Raw genomic sequence first — 17643 nt, 5'->3', positions numbered from 1 at the left:
TTTGACGGTGTGGTGAGTGAATTAGAACCAGACATCCTGAGGAGTGAGGTTGAATGGGCCTTAAGAAGCATTACTAATAACAGGGCAGCAGAAGACGACAGGATCCCAGCGGAGTTGTTTAAAATCTTGAAAGATGATGCTGTCAAGGTGATGCATGCCCTATGCCAGAAAATATGGAAAACACAAGAATGGCCATCAGATTGGAAAAAAATCAATTTATATCCCCATACCAAAAAGGGGAATGCTAAAGAATGCTCAAATTTTCATACAGTGGCACTTATTTCACCTGCCAATAAGGTAATGCTCAAGATCCTACAAGGCAGACTCCAGCAATACATGAAGATAGAGTTACCAGATGTACAAGCTAGATTTAGAAAAGGCAGAGGAACGAGGGACCAGATTGCCAATATCCGCTGGATAGGGCTGCATACTTTCACCCTACCTATTCAATTTGTACACAGAACACATCATGCGACGTGCGGGGCTTGACGAATCCAAGGCTGGAGTTAAAATTGCTGGAAAGAAACATTAACAACCTTGGATATGCAGATGATACCACTCTGATAGCTGAAAGTGAGGAGGAGCTGAGGAGCCTTATCACCAAGGTGAAAGAAGAAAGTGCAAAAGCTGGATTGCAGTTAATCATCAAGAAAACCAAGATTATGACAACCAGAATGATTGATAACTGACAAATAGAGGGAGAAAACATGGAGGCAGTGACAGATTTTCTATTTCTAGGTGTGAAGATAACTGCAGATGCAGACTGCAGCCAGGAAATCAGAAGACATTTACTGCTTGGGAAGAGAGCAATGGCTAACCTCAATAAAACAGTGAAGAGTAGAGACATCACACTGGGAACGAAGGTCCGCATAGTGAAAGCAATGGTATTCCCCATAGTAACCTATGGATGCGAGAGTTGGACCATAAGGAAGGTTGAGCGAAGGAAGATAGACGCTTTTGAACTGTGGTGTTGGAGGAAAATCCAGAGTGTGCCTTGGACTGCAAGAAGATCCAACCAATCCATAATCCAGGAAATAATGCCCAGCTGCTCACTGGAAGGAAGGATATTAGAGGCAAAGATGAAGTACTTTGGCCGCATAATGTGAAGGCTTGGTGAAGATCATGATGCTGGGGAAAATGGAAGGAAAAAGGATGAGAGGCCAACCAAGGGAAAGATGGATGGATGGTATCCGTGAAGTGACTGGCTTGACCTTGAAGGAACTGGGGGTGGCAACGGCCGACAGGAAGCTCTGGCGTGGGCTGGTCCATGAGGTCACAAAGAGTCGAAAGTGACTGAACAAATAAACAACAACATCAGAAGATTCTATATTTTGAGATCCTCTTGACAGGGTTTTCTCAGTTCTATCACCATGAAAGATACAGTTGATGACAGGGGAGATGGTCTTTTCAGTAGATGCCCTTAGGCTGTGGACTTCGGTCTTACAGTAGGCTAAGTTGCCGCCCCTGTGGTTTGGTTTCCATTGGCAACCAAAGACCACAATGTTTACCCATGCTCTTGACTGGGTTTGTAGCATGGCCATTACAGAAGGTCTTTAACTAGGATAAATAGTACTATATGTGTATAATAATTATTGTAACGATTGTTTTATTGGTAGAAAGGAGAGATACAAATAATAGGGACTTGGAACATTTTTCATTTCTAGTTTTTAAAAATATTTTCATTTATTATTAGCTGTACCCGGCCACACGCTGCTGTGGCCCATTCTGGTTAGGTAAAACATCCGGGTGTCCCCTGGGCAACATCCTTGGGGGGAGGGAGGAGTGAGGGAAAGGGGCAGGTACCAGGGTGCTTCTGGGCATGAACCCAAGTGGCCCGGGCCTGTTGCGCTTCTTTATGTTCTAGAGCAGGCCTGGTCCAACTTGGGCCCTCCCTCCAGGTGCATTGGACTTCAACTCCCACCATTCTTAACAGCCTCAGGCCCCTTCTTATTCCTTTTTCCCTTTCTTTTTCTGCGGAAGCGGCCTTCAGCCCTCTCTCTCCATCGAGAGAGGCCTTTGTTAGAAAAAAGACTAGAGGAATACGTTCCCCTCGTGCTGTGCGGCCCCTCCCACACTGGTTGCTAAAGGGTGGAGACTGGCCGTTGCTTGTGCCGTTGCTAAGGGGAGGGGTCATCTGTTACAATGGTTGCTAAGGGATGAGGGGAGTGCTTGGCAGTTGCTAAGGGGAGGAGCAGTCTGTTAGGAAGGTAGCTAAAGGTGGAGCTGACTGATTGGCCATTGCTTTGGTGTTTGTTTTTATCTTTCTCAGGTGGGTTAAATTTGTGAGAGTAGGTTTAAAACACTCGCCAGCTCGAACGCTATGTTGTGTCCAAATTTCATAGATGTTGTTGGAACAGATTGGGTGATATGATGTCCCTAATAGACTGATAGTACATTTTTATTTCTATAGATTTATTAATACCTGAATGACATTTCTCATAACATAAACATATTGCTTCTGAAGCATGATGATTTGTTATCTGATGTGTGTTTTCATAGAATGTGATTCAAAGCAAATGGAATGGCTGTCCAATTTATACATTTCCTCAATTTGATATATTGCTGATTATTACTGATTTATTTAAGAGGTAAATCTGTTGACCGGGTGAAAACCTGCCCTACCAGTATCAACCTATGTAAGCTGCTTTATAAAGGGCTTTGGGAGGTTCAGGCATCCTAGAGGGAAAAATAGATAATCTCTGTATCAGTATTTGCCTGTTCATCTAGATCAGTGATCACCAAAGTGGGCGCTACCACCCCTTGGGTGGGCACTGCAGCGATCCAGGGGAGTGGTGATAGCCACAGGTGCATTTGCCATATGCATTAATACATATATCTTTCTGTTTAATTGCTATTAATTTTTTAAAAAAATTTCCAGGGGCGCTGAGTAATATTTTTTCTGGAAAGGAGGCAGTAGGCCAAATAGTTTGGGAACCACTGATATATATTCTTTTTTAAAAAGTAAACTGCTGAATTACCCACTATGGAATTATTTAACAGCTGTTGCTTTAGAATTTTCATACATAAACTGACATATATAACATTTACAAGTGAAGAAAAAACAGCTGGGAAGTTAAATATGTGTAAGGCTCTTTTGTTCCCCTTTCTTCCTTGAAAATACTGAAGGGCTGAGGTCAGGGAGAGTCTATACAACTTTTTTGATTAAAAATCCCAGTATCTCCTAACCACATCAATGGCCAAGACAGCTAGAAGATTCTGCGAGCCAAAATTCAAAAAAGTAGCCTTTTGAAGATGGGTGATACTCTCAACTTCAACTTTTTAATGTTTTGACCACCCTGTATACTCATGTACAAGCCTAGAAATTTATTCAAAAAATCAATTCCAAAAACCTGAGTTGACTTATCTTTGAATCAATGTATGTAACTTTACTATTTTTTTTCCAAAAAAAGGAACCATCCCCATTCAGGAGAGTGGCTTACTTTGGGAAGAAACTAAAAGAAGCACCAACCCTTTCTTCTCTCTTCTGTGGAACTGCTTCTCCCTTTTCTGAACATCTAGGTGGTGAAATGACAGTGGTAGCAGCCAGGGTTAGCTGGCCCCAAGGGGGCATTGGTGCTCTCTATTCTCCACAAATAATAATAATAATAATAATAATAATAATAATAATAATAATAATAATAATAATAATTGAACTTCAAAGACTCTGGCAGAAACCAGTGCAGGTGGTCCCAGTGGTGATCGGCACACTGGGTGCCGTGCCAAAAGATCTCAGCCGGCATTTATAAACAATAGACATTGACAAAATTACGATCTGCCAACTGCAAAAGGCCACCCTGCTGGGATCTGCGCGCATCATCCGAAAATACATCACACAGTCCTAGACACTTGGGAGGTGTTCGACTTGTGATAGGAAATCCAGCATATCTATCTTGTTTGCTGTGTCATAATAAAATGTTTATTTATATCCTGCTTTTTCTCTCCATATGGAGACTCAAAGTGGCTCACAACTAAAGCATTGTAATACAACTTAAAATATACAAATATACAAGTATTAAAACAGTACTGAACACCATTAAAAGCATATAAAATTACAGCAGCACCTGACGATCTTAAAAACCTCCTTCTTTAAAAGCCTGGTTTTAACCTGCCATCTGAAGGCCAGCGGGGAGGGGGGGGAGGGGTAATTCTGGATTCCCTGGGCAGGGAGTTCCGGAGTCGAGCAGCCATGAAAAGGACCTCTCTCTTGTTCCCACCAACCGGGCTTGAGATGGAACAACAGAGAAAGGGGCCTCTCCTGAAGATCTCAGGGCTCGGGTAGGTTCATACAAGGGGAAGCAGTTGGCCAAATAGCCTGGACCTGAGCCACTAGAGCTTTAAAGTTCATAACCAGCACTTTGAATTGTGCCCGGTAACAGACTGGCAACCAGTGGAGCTGCTGTAACGGGGGCTGTCCGCTCCCTGTTGCCAGCCTGTGAGCAACTTAGCTGCAGCTCTTTTGACCAGTTGAAGCTTCCAAGCACTCTTCAGAGGCAGTCCCACATAGTGTGTGTTACAGTAATCCAGGCGGGATGTAACTAAGGCATGTACCACCGTGGACAGATCTGGCTTCTCAAGGACAAGTTTAAAGTTTTAAAACAGTTTTTCCCATGTGTCACATCAAAATCCATACTGTTGTCCCCCAAATCTGTCCTTGGTTTATACATGAAGGTTGACTTATACATGTGAATATACAGTAAGTAGTTTTTTTCATGTGGTAATAAATAAGCTATTAAAGTGGAAAACATGTTTTATTAACATCCTTTCAAACTTTCCTGTACAAGGCCATATAAAAACATCTCTGCAATTTGATTATATAGATGTGTGGCTACTTTCTACATAGTTACAACCGTATATAATTTAGCTTGTTCATGATACACTGTAGAATCTTGTTAGATATTTATAAGCTTTCATTTTCATATCCAATACTTAGTTTCATTTTTTTATGTGCATAGTTTTAGCAGATTAATGCATCTTCAAATGCTCTGTATATAGAGGTATTATCTTCTTTGTGAATCAACAGCACACAAATTCAGTGTTTCTATATGTGGTGTAGTTTGATGATGCTCTTCTGCACTGGTCCCCATCGTTGCCAGAAATAAGGTGAATAGCTATTAGGAAACTTCCAATGAATACATTATTGTCCTGATTATTTTCCTCACAAGGTGTTTAAGCCTAAGTGGTGCCAGAACTTCCATCTACCTGTTCCTTCAAGCGCAATACATAATGAGGAAAAAAGCAGCCAAATTGCTTCCTGACAGGAGATCAAAGCTCTTCTTTGCTTCTTCTGCTGGAGATGCTCTTGACAAACAAACATTAAACAGGACTACCTTATTCTTTCAATGGTGTCAGTAGTTCAAACAAGAACCTTCAAAAATACACACCTAGACTTTTTGATTGGGTTTGTATGGTAGTACTTCCCATATGTATAAATAACTTTGTCAATATAATCTCCGCCTATCTACACGCTGTAAGCAGGGACAAATTTTTTTTCTAGATTTCATTTTTACAAAATGCTGAAGGAGCATCTCCCTTTCTGGGTGCATTGTCTCTAGTGATGGATGCCCCTTGTTACGTATTAGTATTGTGGAATCCAGTTAAAATGCTTTTCTGCAAAAGACAAAGAATGAACAACAACAATGAAAACCTGCAATGAGATTAAACTATACAGAACACTATATGAGCAGTTGCTTCTACTGAAGCAACAGGAGAATCACACCACACTTCCCCTTATGTACACGTACATAAAAGTAGAGCTTTCTGGCCAGAGGAGTTCATGTAATGACTCATTTCAAAGTTCAAACTGTATTTGCCACTCTGTAATCCTGTTCATCATTGGGCTGTAACTGGACTACTACACTCTCTTCAGTCATTCCATTTTCTGTATCGCTGCTGTCAATGTCTTCATTATCATCATCATCTTCTTCTTCGTAATCCGAAGACTCTGTCATGTTTGGATGAGAATACGACTCTGACAGTGCCCCAAACGACTGGGTGCTCGCAGATGCGAGTGGCCTAAGCAAAGGGGTGTTCTCAGAGACTTCATTTTCTTCCTGGCTACTGTCTGTTTCAGAATCTGAATCACCCTGTGAAGGAACCACTTTCTGTTTACAGACAGGACATGTTTTCTTTGTTTTAGTCAGCCAGGGATCCACACATTTGCAGTGATACGCTGTTCAAAAAAGGAAAGAGGCATTTCAATGCAATTAAACGGAACAGAGGATGCAATTCACAGACAGGTCTTAGGAGGAGCATTAATGTATATATTTAAAGATGGAATGCAACATTGAAAATAAATCCTATTCATTCCATTTATGTCAAATCATAAACATAGTGTTAGTTTTACTAATAACTATAGCTCTTAAGTGTTATTCTCAAAAGGAGTAGCAGCAATTAGAATGCTAGCTCATGCATTATTTGAGAAGTGCCAAATGTTGAAGTAGTTAAGGGCTTTGGGTTTCTTTGAAACATTCACTTGGACAATAGGCTGCAACATTATTAAAAGTTCCTAAAATCATTTTTTTTTGTTCTGTACAAAAAATAAGGAAGTTCATGTCCCCACTTGCAGGCTTAATCAAATGACCCAGTATGTACAATATTCATGGATCTATTATGTAATACAAGTCCCATGAAACTAGTACATGTTGGCTGCCTGAGTATATAATGTAGAAGACCCAATGGTACATTAGTTTAGGTAAAGGTAAACGTTTCCCCTGACGTTAAGTCCAGTCATGTCTGACTCTGGGGGTTGGTGCTCATCTCCATTTCTAAGCCGAAGAGCCAGCATTGTCCGTAGACCCCTCCAAGGTCATGTGGCTGGCATGACTGCATGGTGCGCTGTTACCTTCCCGCCGGAGCAGTACCTAGTGATCTACTCACATTGGCATGTTTTCGAACTGCTAGGTTGTCAGAAGCTGGAACTAACAGCGGGCGCTCACTCCGCTCCTGGCATTTGAACCTGGGACCTTTTGGTTTGGTAGTTCAGCAGCTCATTGCTTTAACACACTTCGCTACTGAAGTTTACCTCATGTTAAACCAGTAACAGAAACTGAATTTAATAATGAGGAGTTTTGCAAATACAGAGGTACAGATAGATAAAAGGTATTTACCATGAGAACAAGGAAGGATTCTGAGCTTGTCTCCATCTTCATATTCATCCAGACAAATGGCACAAACATCATACTCATCTCCTATAAGATAATTTTTGAAAAATAGTTAATTTACAAAAGTTGAAGCTATGGTGTGAAGTGGAAGAAAGGTTTTTTCCTGAATGCCCTCAGACTATTTTGGAATCTAAGGCAATTAATATAATGTACTCTCTCTTGCTGTTTCTTCTCATTTGTTCCTTACATTAAAATGAATACCATATATAGCTGCTGAGCAGGATGGAGAACATACAGACTTCCAGATTTTTAGACTGCAACTCTCAGCACCATTCATCATGGGCTTTGTGGGCTCGAGGTGATGGGAATTGCAGTTTGACGAACATTTGGAAGGCTATGTGAGCGTCACCTTGACTATTAAGGAAAATTGAAATGAAGGTAATAGAGAAGACAATATAGATATTAATTTTACAATAAGAATTTTTTGACAACATCAGCTTTAGATCAAGCTTTACATTCAATGGACCGGGAAAGCAGTACTGAAGGCAGACCACATTTTATATTAAAGGACAATAGCTTGCATCCAAAGATACTGAAAGCACTAGATTATAAAAACTGAAACAAATTTATGTATGCATTTAGACACTTTTAAGGACTAATTTTATAAATGAGTTTCCTATAAGTAAATCAATCTGGATCCAGTCTTGAATATATTACACATGAACATATCTTTAAACCTCCCCTTCCTTAATGCTCTTTGCCACCAACTGGTAGACAGCCAACAACATGAAACCCTAACCCCTGCAATAATCAATGCCAGTAGATTAGAACTGCAATCTTTAATTGTCAGTACACAAGTATACCATTACACAGATGCCTTGGTGTGTGTTCCTATTATACATACAGTGAAAAACAAAAATATGCAGACAGGACTAAATCTAGTTGCTATCCACAGCTACAGCAGACATTAAACTAGTTGTTGAAGGTAAGTCAACATTTATGCAACTCATCGATTCGGAAGGGCTGCTCTAGTGTGCTCTTAGGTGTATGCTTTACAAGTAAAATGTATGAAATATTCTGAGTCCCAATCTTAATCAGAAATATATATAAGATAAATAAGTTTTTAGTTGAATTAAATAAGATAATTCAACTAAAACTGATTTATCTTATTTATTGGAAATTACACCGAGAACTTTTGCCTAACTTCTATCATTTGTTAAAATACATCTCTTGTTCTCTGCCTGTTTTGATTAGCATCCCATACGCTATCCTCCCATCCCAATGTCTGGAGAGTGGCATCCAATATTGCAAGACCAAATAGACAAGTCTGTAAATGATATTATAGAAATTAATATGTGGAGCTAGTTACTGTAATTAAATTGCTACACTTATACTATTCCTTTGTTTATCAAGTAGGTTTACTCTGGCTTGGCTTTAACCCATATATGCAAGGATCCAATTGTGTTCTACCAATTCAATATCTCTTTGTACTAGAACTTCCCACTGCAGCCCCATGTATACCCTTAAAATCTGGGAAACTCTTGAGCAAATTGTGGAGGGCTGAAAGAGGGCAGGGGATGAGACCAGCTAGAGCAGTGGTTCTCAACCTGTGGGTCCCCTGATGTTTTGGCCTTCAACTCCCAGAAATCCTAACAGCTGGTAAACTGGCTGGGATTTCTGGGAATTGTAGGCCAAAACACCTGGGGCCCCACAGGTTGAAATCAACTGTACTAGGGCAATGTTGGATTTCAGTAACTGTAGCAAGAATTCCTCTTATCTGGTTGATCATCTACAACAGAAGTATTTCAGATATCAACAATGCTACTGAAAAAAATTACAACTCCTTTGGGGAACCGTATGAGGAGCTATACTACACTGTGTGGCCAGACAGATGAACAATAATTAGATCAGGGACAATCCCATTTAAAAGAATAAGTCAATTTATAAATACCTAGTAAATAGCAGAACTGTAGTTACATTACTTTTTAATAATGCAAATAGTATCCACGTGTCGATGTAACAGCTCTTGTTGATATCCTAAATATAACTGCTGCAAAGATGGAATGAACTGTATTCAGCATTTTAGGGTTTTTTTTAGGATAAAACATAAAATGTAATATTATGGAATAATAGGGTATCAGAGGCTTACTATCAAGCACACATAAAAGGGAACAGCTACTTAATTAACTACAACCTCTATAAAATTCTGTACGACATCCTAACAGATCAAAACTATCACTTTAAATGAAAAGTCCACTTCAATATTAGCCAGACAAAAAAAATATCCTACAAATCCTGGTTACATTAGATCTTTTTGTAATCTAACATGGGCTAAGCATGATGCTTGAGGGAGGATGCTTGCTCATGGATAGCATACCTCCTCCGTCACCTTTGCAGCCCCCAAGCACTGACAAGTGTTTCCCCCCTCTCCAAATAGCCACTATAGTTCTGGTTGTATGTTAACTTTAAAGAAAGTCTACACATTCTCTCAAGAGGATGAATGCTCCCTCAAAGTCTTCTGGAAGCACAAGCTTAGTAAACAAGGTCTGTGTGCCTTTGCTTCTGGAGAAAACAGCATTGATGGAAGGTTTCTAGGAGCCCTATTAGCCACTGAAAAAAAGCATATGTACTTGTTTTATTGTTATATTGTTCAAGCCCAAAAAACGTCACAGCTTCCATTACAACAATTTTTGTGAGACTCTCCAATGAGGCAAGGGAAGAGATTGGCCCTTGGATATGGACATTGCTTATTCCTACTACAATCCACACTCTGTTTTGAATCACAGTTCCCCTTTTCCTGGGGCTCCTGAACAGAGACACAGCTGTCCAATGGAATCCAGGCCTTGCTTCAACTCCAAATTTAGAAGAGGGATTCAAATTGCAGCTTCAGGCAAGTGATAGTATGACTGTGCAAATGTCATTACACTATTCTACATTCAACTGAGAAAAGAATATTACTACAATATTTACTAATATTAAAAGATCTAAGGGAGAACAGCTGGTTTCTGTACTTTTAAACTTATCTGATGGAGGGAGGGGTTTAGCATCCCCCCCAGCCTAATATGTCTGGGACCAGTACTATATTTGAGCCCATTGGGTGCAATGGATTCTCTTTCCAATGCACTCTCCAAGGACAAGGACCAGCTCAGAAACTAGTGTTTAGAGCAGCACTGTTTTAAACTGTCTATTGTCTACACTACTATACCCCTTCCTGCAATGACTGCATAATATTAGATGCATTATGTTAATCTCTACATATATCTTAGAAGTAAAATATTAGTTATGGGGCAAAAATCTGTCCAACAAATCGAATAAAGTGTCACTTGCCATAACAAAATGCTGCACCTTTAAAGCTTTACATGCTGCTTTTCTGAGAGTACTGTATGTGCTCCTTGTTATTGTTTCCTCCATATTATAAGAACATGACTATATAACCACAATTCAGCAATGTATGTGACTGCAGTAAAGCCAACACATTTTTAGATTGCAATAACAGAAGCAAAGTATCTGATGATGGGATGTTATGGTTTTGTTAAAGTCTGTGTTAGTCAAAATGAATTTGTAGTCCTGTGTTTATCTTTGGGTAACACAAGACAGACTTTTGATGACCACAAGACAGGAACTAGAATATATTCAGGATTATTAAGTATCTGAAAATTCAAGTTCTTGGAGTAATGAATGCAAGAAACACATGTTTAACCCAGAGAACAGCAGTTTTAAAATATTTCCAGTGTTATCACGCAGAAGATAAGCCAGAATCACTCTATACTGCTCCTGAGAGCTGAACACATAGGTTTGAAATTGCAGAGAATCAGGTTTTCTCTAAACTTTTTGGGATAACTTCTTAATTTTAGGAACTGTTTCACTGTAGGACAGGCTGCCTTGGGTGGTGTTAGGCTTTCATTTAGCAAAGATATGGGAACCATCTGGATAGCCATCTGATAAGGATACCGCAGTCTCCTGCACTGTAATTCTTGTATCAAAGGTAAAGGAATTGGACTAAGTTGTCCAGGTTACTTTCAACGGTAAGGTTTTTTTATTGATCAAGGGCATTACAAAAAGAAAAATGCCAGGTCAGATTTGTGCAAAGATCCATACAATCTCTTGAAAAAAATCACTTTATTTCTTTTGTTTTAAAGAATGGCTACATCCTTTTTCATGTTAAAAAGATTCTTGGTGATTTAGTGAAAACTTAAAACAATAAAATCTGTTTTAAATATTATTAGAAAGTCAGGAAATGTCTGGGTAAACAGGTAGGTCTTTTGTTAATGCTGGAAACATTAACATCTAAAAAGCCAAATGTAGAAAACTTGGTTTTAAATAGGATGTAAAAGGAAGCTGTTTGGACTCCTTATCTTAAATTCTATGAACATGTTTTATAAACAGAAAGGCTGATTTCTCACTACTGGGGCACAGGTGTATGACCATTTTCCTACAGAAAAGCGGCTCCTTGTGGCAAATGCATGTCGCCTCTGTGCAACCAAGTGCAGCTAAGAAACAAAACTGCAATCAAAGGAAGCAGGAACTTTTTTCTTAAGTTTTACTAATTAGTCTCATCTACATGCAGAGAATGATACAAAGCCTATAGACAATCAGAAGGGGTGAAGTTGAAAGGAAATCCAAGAATGCAAAGGAAACCCAATGGAATCCTCTGGAGCCGCTGCTCTATTTCTCATCCAAATAAGTCCAGAGAAGCTCTAAACGGGTTAATCCTTTAGTATCCACAGGGCTAAAGCTGTTGTTACGGGTACTAATGGATTTTGCATTAGTGCCCTGGGAAATCTTATCTTCCAACAAGGGCCATCAATCAAGCCATTTTGACTCCCCTCTTGCCAAATCTGAAAAGAGCTAATTCTGAACTAGATTCATCCACAGTGCATGTTTCCCAATGTAGGCCATTCCAGGGATAACACAGACTAGCTCTGTCTAGACACCAACACACTTGTGACAATCCCTTTATTTACAGGAACTTTGAAGAATAATTAAACAACTCACACTGTGCCGTATTCTCCCCCCGTTCCCAACCAAAGATTTCTTTTTTTTGGTCTTCCTCTAGGAAAAAATTACACTGTTTTACATGTAACATAGCTGACCTCATATCTTTAAATATCCAGCCAGAACTACCAGCAGAATGTTAATTTTTGTCTTGATGCTATTGAATTAAAGCAGCTTGGAAAATATAAAGACTTTTGTTTTCTAGAATAAGTAGACACTATATCACAACCAAGGAGCATGTCCAGCTGCATGCACGAAAACCTCCCAGCTCTTTGACTACACAGATAGCTTTCACATCTTGAGAAGGACAATAAGCTTCCAATAAAATTATATACATACAGATCTCTTTGTTTAATGTATACCCCCACTGAACAAATGAAAATAAAATGAAAAGGTGCCCATGAAAAACAAACCCAGATGTTTTAATATACAACATTCTAAGACCCATTAAAATGAAGCAAAGGAACAAAACCACAGTGAAAAAAAGAAAATTAATAGTCCCTTTCTCAGCCACCAAGTCTTAACTGCAAAAGCCTGGCATACAAGGGGTTCCACTGCCTAGAAGTCATGCAAACAGAACAGTATCAAAAGGGATTTAAAAGAAGTATGATCTGTATGAAAGCCAGAATGGTGTAGTGGTTTATACATTGCACTATGATTCTGGAGACCAGAATATAAATCTCCATTCAGGCATGGACACTGAGTGATCTTGGGCAAGTCACATTCTCTCAGCCTCAGAGGAAGGCGAAGACCAACCTCTGAACAAACCTTAGGAAGATTTAGGAACCCTGTGATTGGTTCATCTTATGGTTGCCATAAATCAGAAATGACTTGAAGGCATACAACAACCACAATGATCTGTATCTAATTAGTACAGACACTTTTACAATTTCCTTTGACAAATTTCTATTTCACAAATAAACAACTAAGGTCTAAAGAGAAAAGCAGTTAATTCCAGGTGGCTATCCATGAAACATTTAAGACTTGAAGTATTTGAACACTTGCCTTATGTCCAGAGTGCAAGTTGTTTCTGAATACAGACTTCCACGAGCTATTTGTCATAATTTAACCAGATCATTAAGCAGATCATTAAAGAATTACCCATTTCTTTCCACATTTTAGGCAACTATACATACATTGTAAGAAACAAAAAATTTATTGGTTCTGCACCCCTAAATAATAATAATAATAATAATAATAATAATAATAATAATAATAATAATAATTTTAAATTTCTTACCCGCCTCTTGTCATGGTAAGAAATAAATGAGGTGGGGAAAAAAGGCATAGTACGTCAACATTATATGAGGACTCTGTTTTACTGGCTATTATTATGCCAGTAGTAAAGACCAAATTTAGTGAATTAAGTAAAACAATAATAAAATACATGATTTTCCCATTGCAATCCTGTGACGTTGGTCAGGGCATGAGGCTGACCCATATAAGCACTCACAGTGCACTATCAAAATTCTATTTCTAAGGAAACTTGAGTGTTTTTTTTTTTTGCTTGTTTGTTTGTTTAAGGGGGAGCTCCCTCTTAAATCAGAAAGAATCTACCTTCAATTAAAGAGGAATCATGTTTGCTGCAGCATAATTTTTATTTGAAAGACGATATATACCACATATCTTGTAAATGAAAAGTCCACAATATTGTACAGTATTTCAGTAGCACAACATCAAAGTTTATGGAGGGGAGTATGTTTTAGGGCCATAAAAACAGCCTGGGAGCTATATATAGTACACAATATGCTAACAAAACCTGAACATCCAACACTCCACAAACACCACACTAGGAGTACAATACAATGTTATTGGCCATTTCAATCTCAATCTGATGAATCTGAGAAACACTTTGTACGTCGGGCTCCATCAGTCTGTAACTATATACTTCACATGTCGCTTTCTGAATGCAGTGGAGATTATAACATTGGTAAAACTTTTGTGTTGTGATCTACAGGTAATACAACATGACTTCTAACACAACAAAATTTGCAAATGATTATTTTAACTCACCTTACATGGAAATTAATTAAATTCAGTGCAATGTAAGTGTGTCATTACTCACACTCAATGAAAGCTATTTAGTGCAAGATGTGTTTTTACAATCGCAACCACTTTGTGACATGGAACAAATGATCTGTGCCATTTCACAGGCAGAATGATCACTGCAATGGATGGGAGAGTCTAAGTACAAATCTAATATGACAATGGACCAAAGTACAACCTTCCCAGGGTCTCCAAGTATTTCTTAGGCCCCTTCGACACAGCTGTATAAAATCCAGATTATCTACCTTGATATTTTGGATTATATGGCAGTGTAGATATTCTTAGATAAATGTTCACCAAGTGAGCCACAGACTAGTCATTTTCTCTCCACATGACTCTTTTCGGGCAAAAATGCTGCCCTAAGAGCTTTGATGAAAGATTATGATTCCAATTTAGCAATTTAGCAATAGATAATGGTCATCAAACTTCAGATAGCCTTACATTGGAACAGTAATGTTAGACCAGAGTCTAAAAGGGATATACATCCTGTGGTAATGGGGTAGCATGTGGCCCTGAGTCTAAATTCAAATGCTTAGCAAAAGGTCAGACCAATAATTTGCCCCGTCCCAAACAGCCCACTAGGCAGAAAAGCACCATGGCTCAGGATGGGAAAAGGGGTTCCAGGTCCTCCTCTACAAAGCTCCCTGATCTTTTCACACTATTTCACTTAGAAAGTCAACCTCTCAGGTAAGATCTTTCCTGTTTGTGTGGTTTTTTCTGTCATAGTAAAGACTACAAAGCACTAATCTTTAAGATTCAAATTCTTCTAGGAAGGGACTAGTTCTCATCCTGATTCTGCCGCCAATGCTATCCCAGAATGCTGAGCCCTGTTGTATAGCCTCTATCAATAATGGATTCAGCACAGCACCCACTCTGTGGTTTCAACAAAGACCCTTTGATGAAATATTTATCATCTTTCCAGCCGTTTGTACGTCTAAATAGTAATTTAGCAGTGGCTTTGTGTACAAATGGACTGTAGTTTAAATGTCACACTCTGGAAAGCTACAGTGTAATTAATAAGTATTGATAATAAGTACCTGACTTATTAGAATGTGTAAGTTTACAAATTCGGTACTTTACAAATTCTTTTAAAAAAATGAAAGGAAAGTAACAAAAAATCTTTCCTTCAGCAAGGATTTCTGGGTTATTGAATTAAAACGTCTGACTGTTTTAAAAATAGTTTGTTGGCTGTCTAGGTCCACTGGAATTGGACTGCATTTTGGAACATGTTTTTATTAAGAAATGAAAAGTGTTATACAAATATTTTAAATAAAAGAAAAATGCAAAATCCTTTCTGCCCTAGGAGTTTCAGTTGGCGCATTTTTGTAAGCCTGTTCATGAGAACAGCTAATACAGCAGCTTACGAGTGCCTGAAATTAGTATAGTCAAGAATGATCTGGAGTCCTGCTTATGAAGTTGCAGCCCATTGCTAGAAAAGGGAAGCTTTTATCCTTTATAATTAGGGAATAGTTGTACCTTTGTCATCGCTATACAACAGCACTGGCTGTTTAGAGTCACGGTAGATGTGACCTCAGGGAATTAGTCACAGAGCCTTGCACTCTGACTTTAAAAACTTTTTTTTATGCATCCACTTCCGCATTATCCCTTGGACTCTAAAAATACATCACAGTCTAAGGTCCTACAGTACGTCTCCCGAAGCTACCTCCCCCCTGCATACCTTTTAAGCCAATAAGCTCCCCTCAACACTGCTACAATCTCACCCCTTGTGTGATCCCTAATGCTGCCTGTCCTAGCATGCTGTGACAGGAAGAGGGCTGCCCTCATGGCTCACATCCTCCACCCCTCAACAATTCAGAAATAGCTAATTTAGGCAGAGGGAAGCTGAGCAGTTTTAAATATATGTTTTCAGGGAGTGTAATATGTGGTCATTGCATATACAGTGACCCACAGAAATTAACTGCAATCTCATAATACAGATTTACAACATTGCAATTACGAAACAACATGACAGCCGTAATCAAAACTACAGCACTGGAAAAGAAGGTATCATTAAACTTTTCTTCCTTGACACTTCTATGGTAAAACTCACATAATCCGAAATCTGCCACATACAAGTGAAACCAAAGTGTTAGATGAGCCGTTGAAACCACTTCTCCACACCACCTTCTTGATAAAAGTTTGATATTTGTTTGAATGTGAGAATCATATTAATACCAGCATACTTTTTGAGATGCCTTGTCCATCGCAAACATGCCACTGAGGAAAGGGCTAGCTTCCAATTATTACTTAGTTTTGGGAGTCCAGACAGAAGTCCATCTCCTCTGCCCTATCTATGTGCTGGATAGAGCAAAGCAGGTCGCCTTTCAACTCCTGGCATTTACAGTGGGGTATCCACTATCCTGCATGGAGACTTTCTCCAAGCCATTTTTTTCTATGAAGAGTGTCCATCATGTGCAGGTCATGGGAGCAGCCTGAGAGCAAAGCAAACAGTCTATGTGAGCTGTATGAAGCCCACACCATTCCCACTTGTTTGAAAGAAACAGTGGCAGAGCCAATTAAGGACTCCCTCAACATCACACCAGCTTTGAACAGAATAGAAATCCTTGTGTTGCCATCTGTTCCCCTCAGGCAGGGGGGACAGGAAGATGAAAATGGGAAACACTTCTGCTTCTCAATGTCACAGCTTAGCCCTGGGTAGTCAAAGAGAAAGGTGTAACACTGACAGCTGGCCACGTTTATGTTGGGTGATGGAGATAAATAAAAGGCAGTTGAGAGTGATCAGGGTGTGCATTACCCTCCTGTCCCTGCCATGGAAGTTAGCCTTTGTTTCTTCTGGCACATTCATTTCAAGCATGCACATTCATGCTCCACATAATAATCTGTCAGAAGTTATTGTCTGAGTATCCCAAAAATTCCTCTCAGCACAGATTTCTTTCTCAGCCAGGTTTTGGGCAAAGACTGACCTTGTCATGATAAGCATTTTGCAAAAGGCATAAAAGTACAACAGCTTTGTCTGGAATCCAAACTCAACACACACAATTCTTTATAGACCTGTTAAACATTTGCAATTTGCTAGAAAGGCTCTTAAGCACACTTCTGAGGAAGAGGCATGCTTCATCTTCACATCTCTCAAGTTTTACCAAAACAGGTGTTTCATCATGACATATAAACATCAGTTTTATAATGCAAGGCAATGTGGTGCATGGTGGTTTGAGGGATGGCCTAAGACTAGGGAGGCCCATGTTCACTTTCTCCAAACACTTAAACAATTTCTGCTCCCCAAGGCGAACCTACCTCACAGGCCTGTTGTGAGGATCCACTTGGCTGGGGAGAGCCATGTCTATTCTTCTAAATTCTTTGAGGAAAGGATAGAGTGGAAATGTAATGAAATCCTCACAAATGACCCTCAATCCACAGTATTAAAACCAAATATAAAAATGTAATAGCTATAGCAATATGTCCCCAATCAGATTGTGTAAACATGACTGCCTTCAAGCTCCTTTCAACACTTCCACACGGATTACTAAAAGTTCATTAAAAG

The 17643-nt window shown here is 39.2% G+C and overlaps 1 protein-coding gene across 3 annotated transcripts in view; it reads right to left on the bottom strand.

Annotated features, from left to right (window-relative positions):
* Nucleotides 1-4729: 4729 nt before the first annotated feature.
* rnf13 (ring finger protein 13) overlaps nt 4730-17643 on the bottom strand; it is an 86557-nt gene continuing 73643 nt past the window's right edge. For all 3 annotated transcript variants that reach the window (XM_062976667.1, XM_003218188.3, XM_062976668.1), the window contains 2 exons: nt 7107-7187; nt 4730-6169 (listed from right to left, as the gene is read on the bottom strand). In XM_062976667.1, coding sequence (XP_062832737.1) covers nt 5796-6169; nt 7107-7187 — 455 coding nt within the window. In that variant the 3' untranslated portion in view covers nt 4730-5795. The remainder of the gene's footprint in view (nt 6170-7106; nt 7188-17643) is intronic.

The sequence above is a fragment of the Anolis carolinensis genome, chromosome 3 (assembly GCF_035594765.1).
Source record: "Anolis carolinensis isolate JA03-04 chromosome 3, rAnoCar3.1.pri, whole genome shotgun sequence".
NCBI lineage: Eukaryota > Metazoa > Chordata > Lepidosauria > Squamata > Dactyloidae > Anolis > Anolis carolinensis.
The sequence above is the reverse complement of the archived record's forward strand: the minus strand, read 5'-3'. Positions and strand labels throughout refer to the sequence as shown.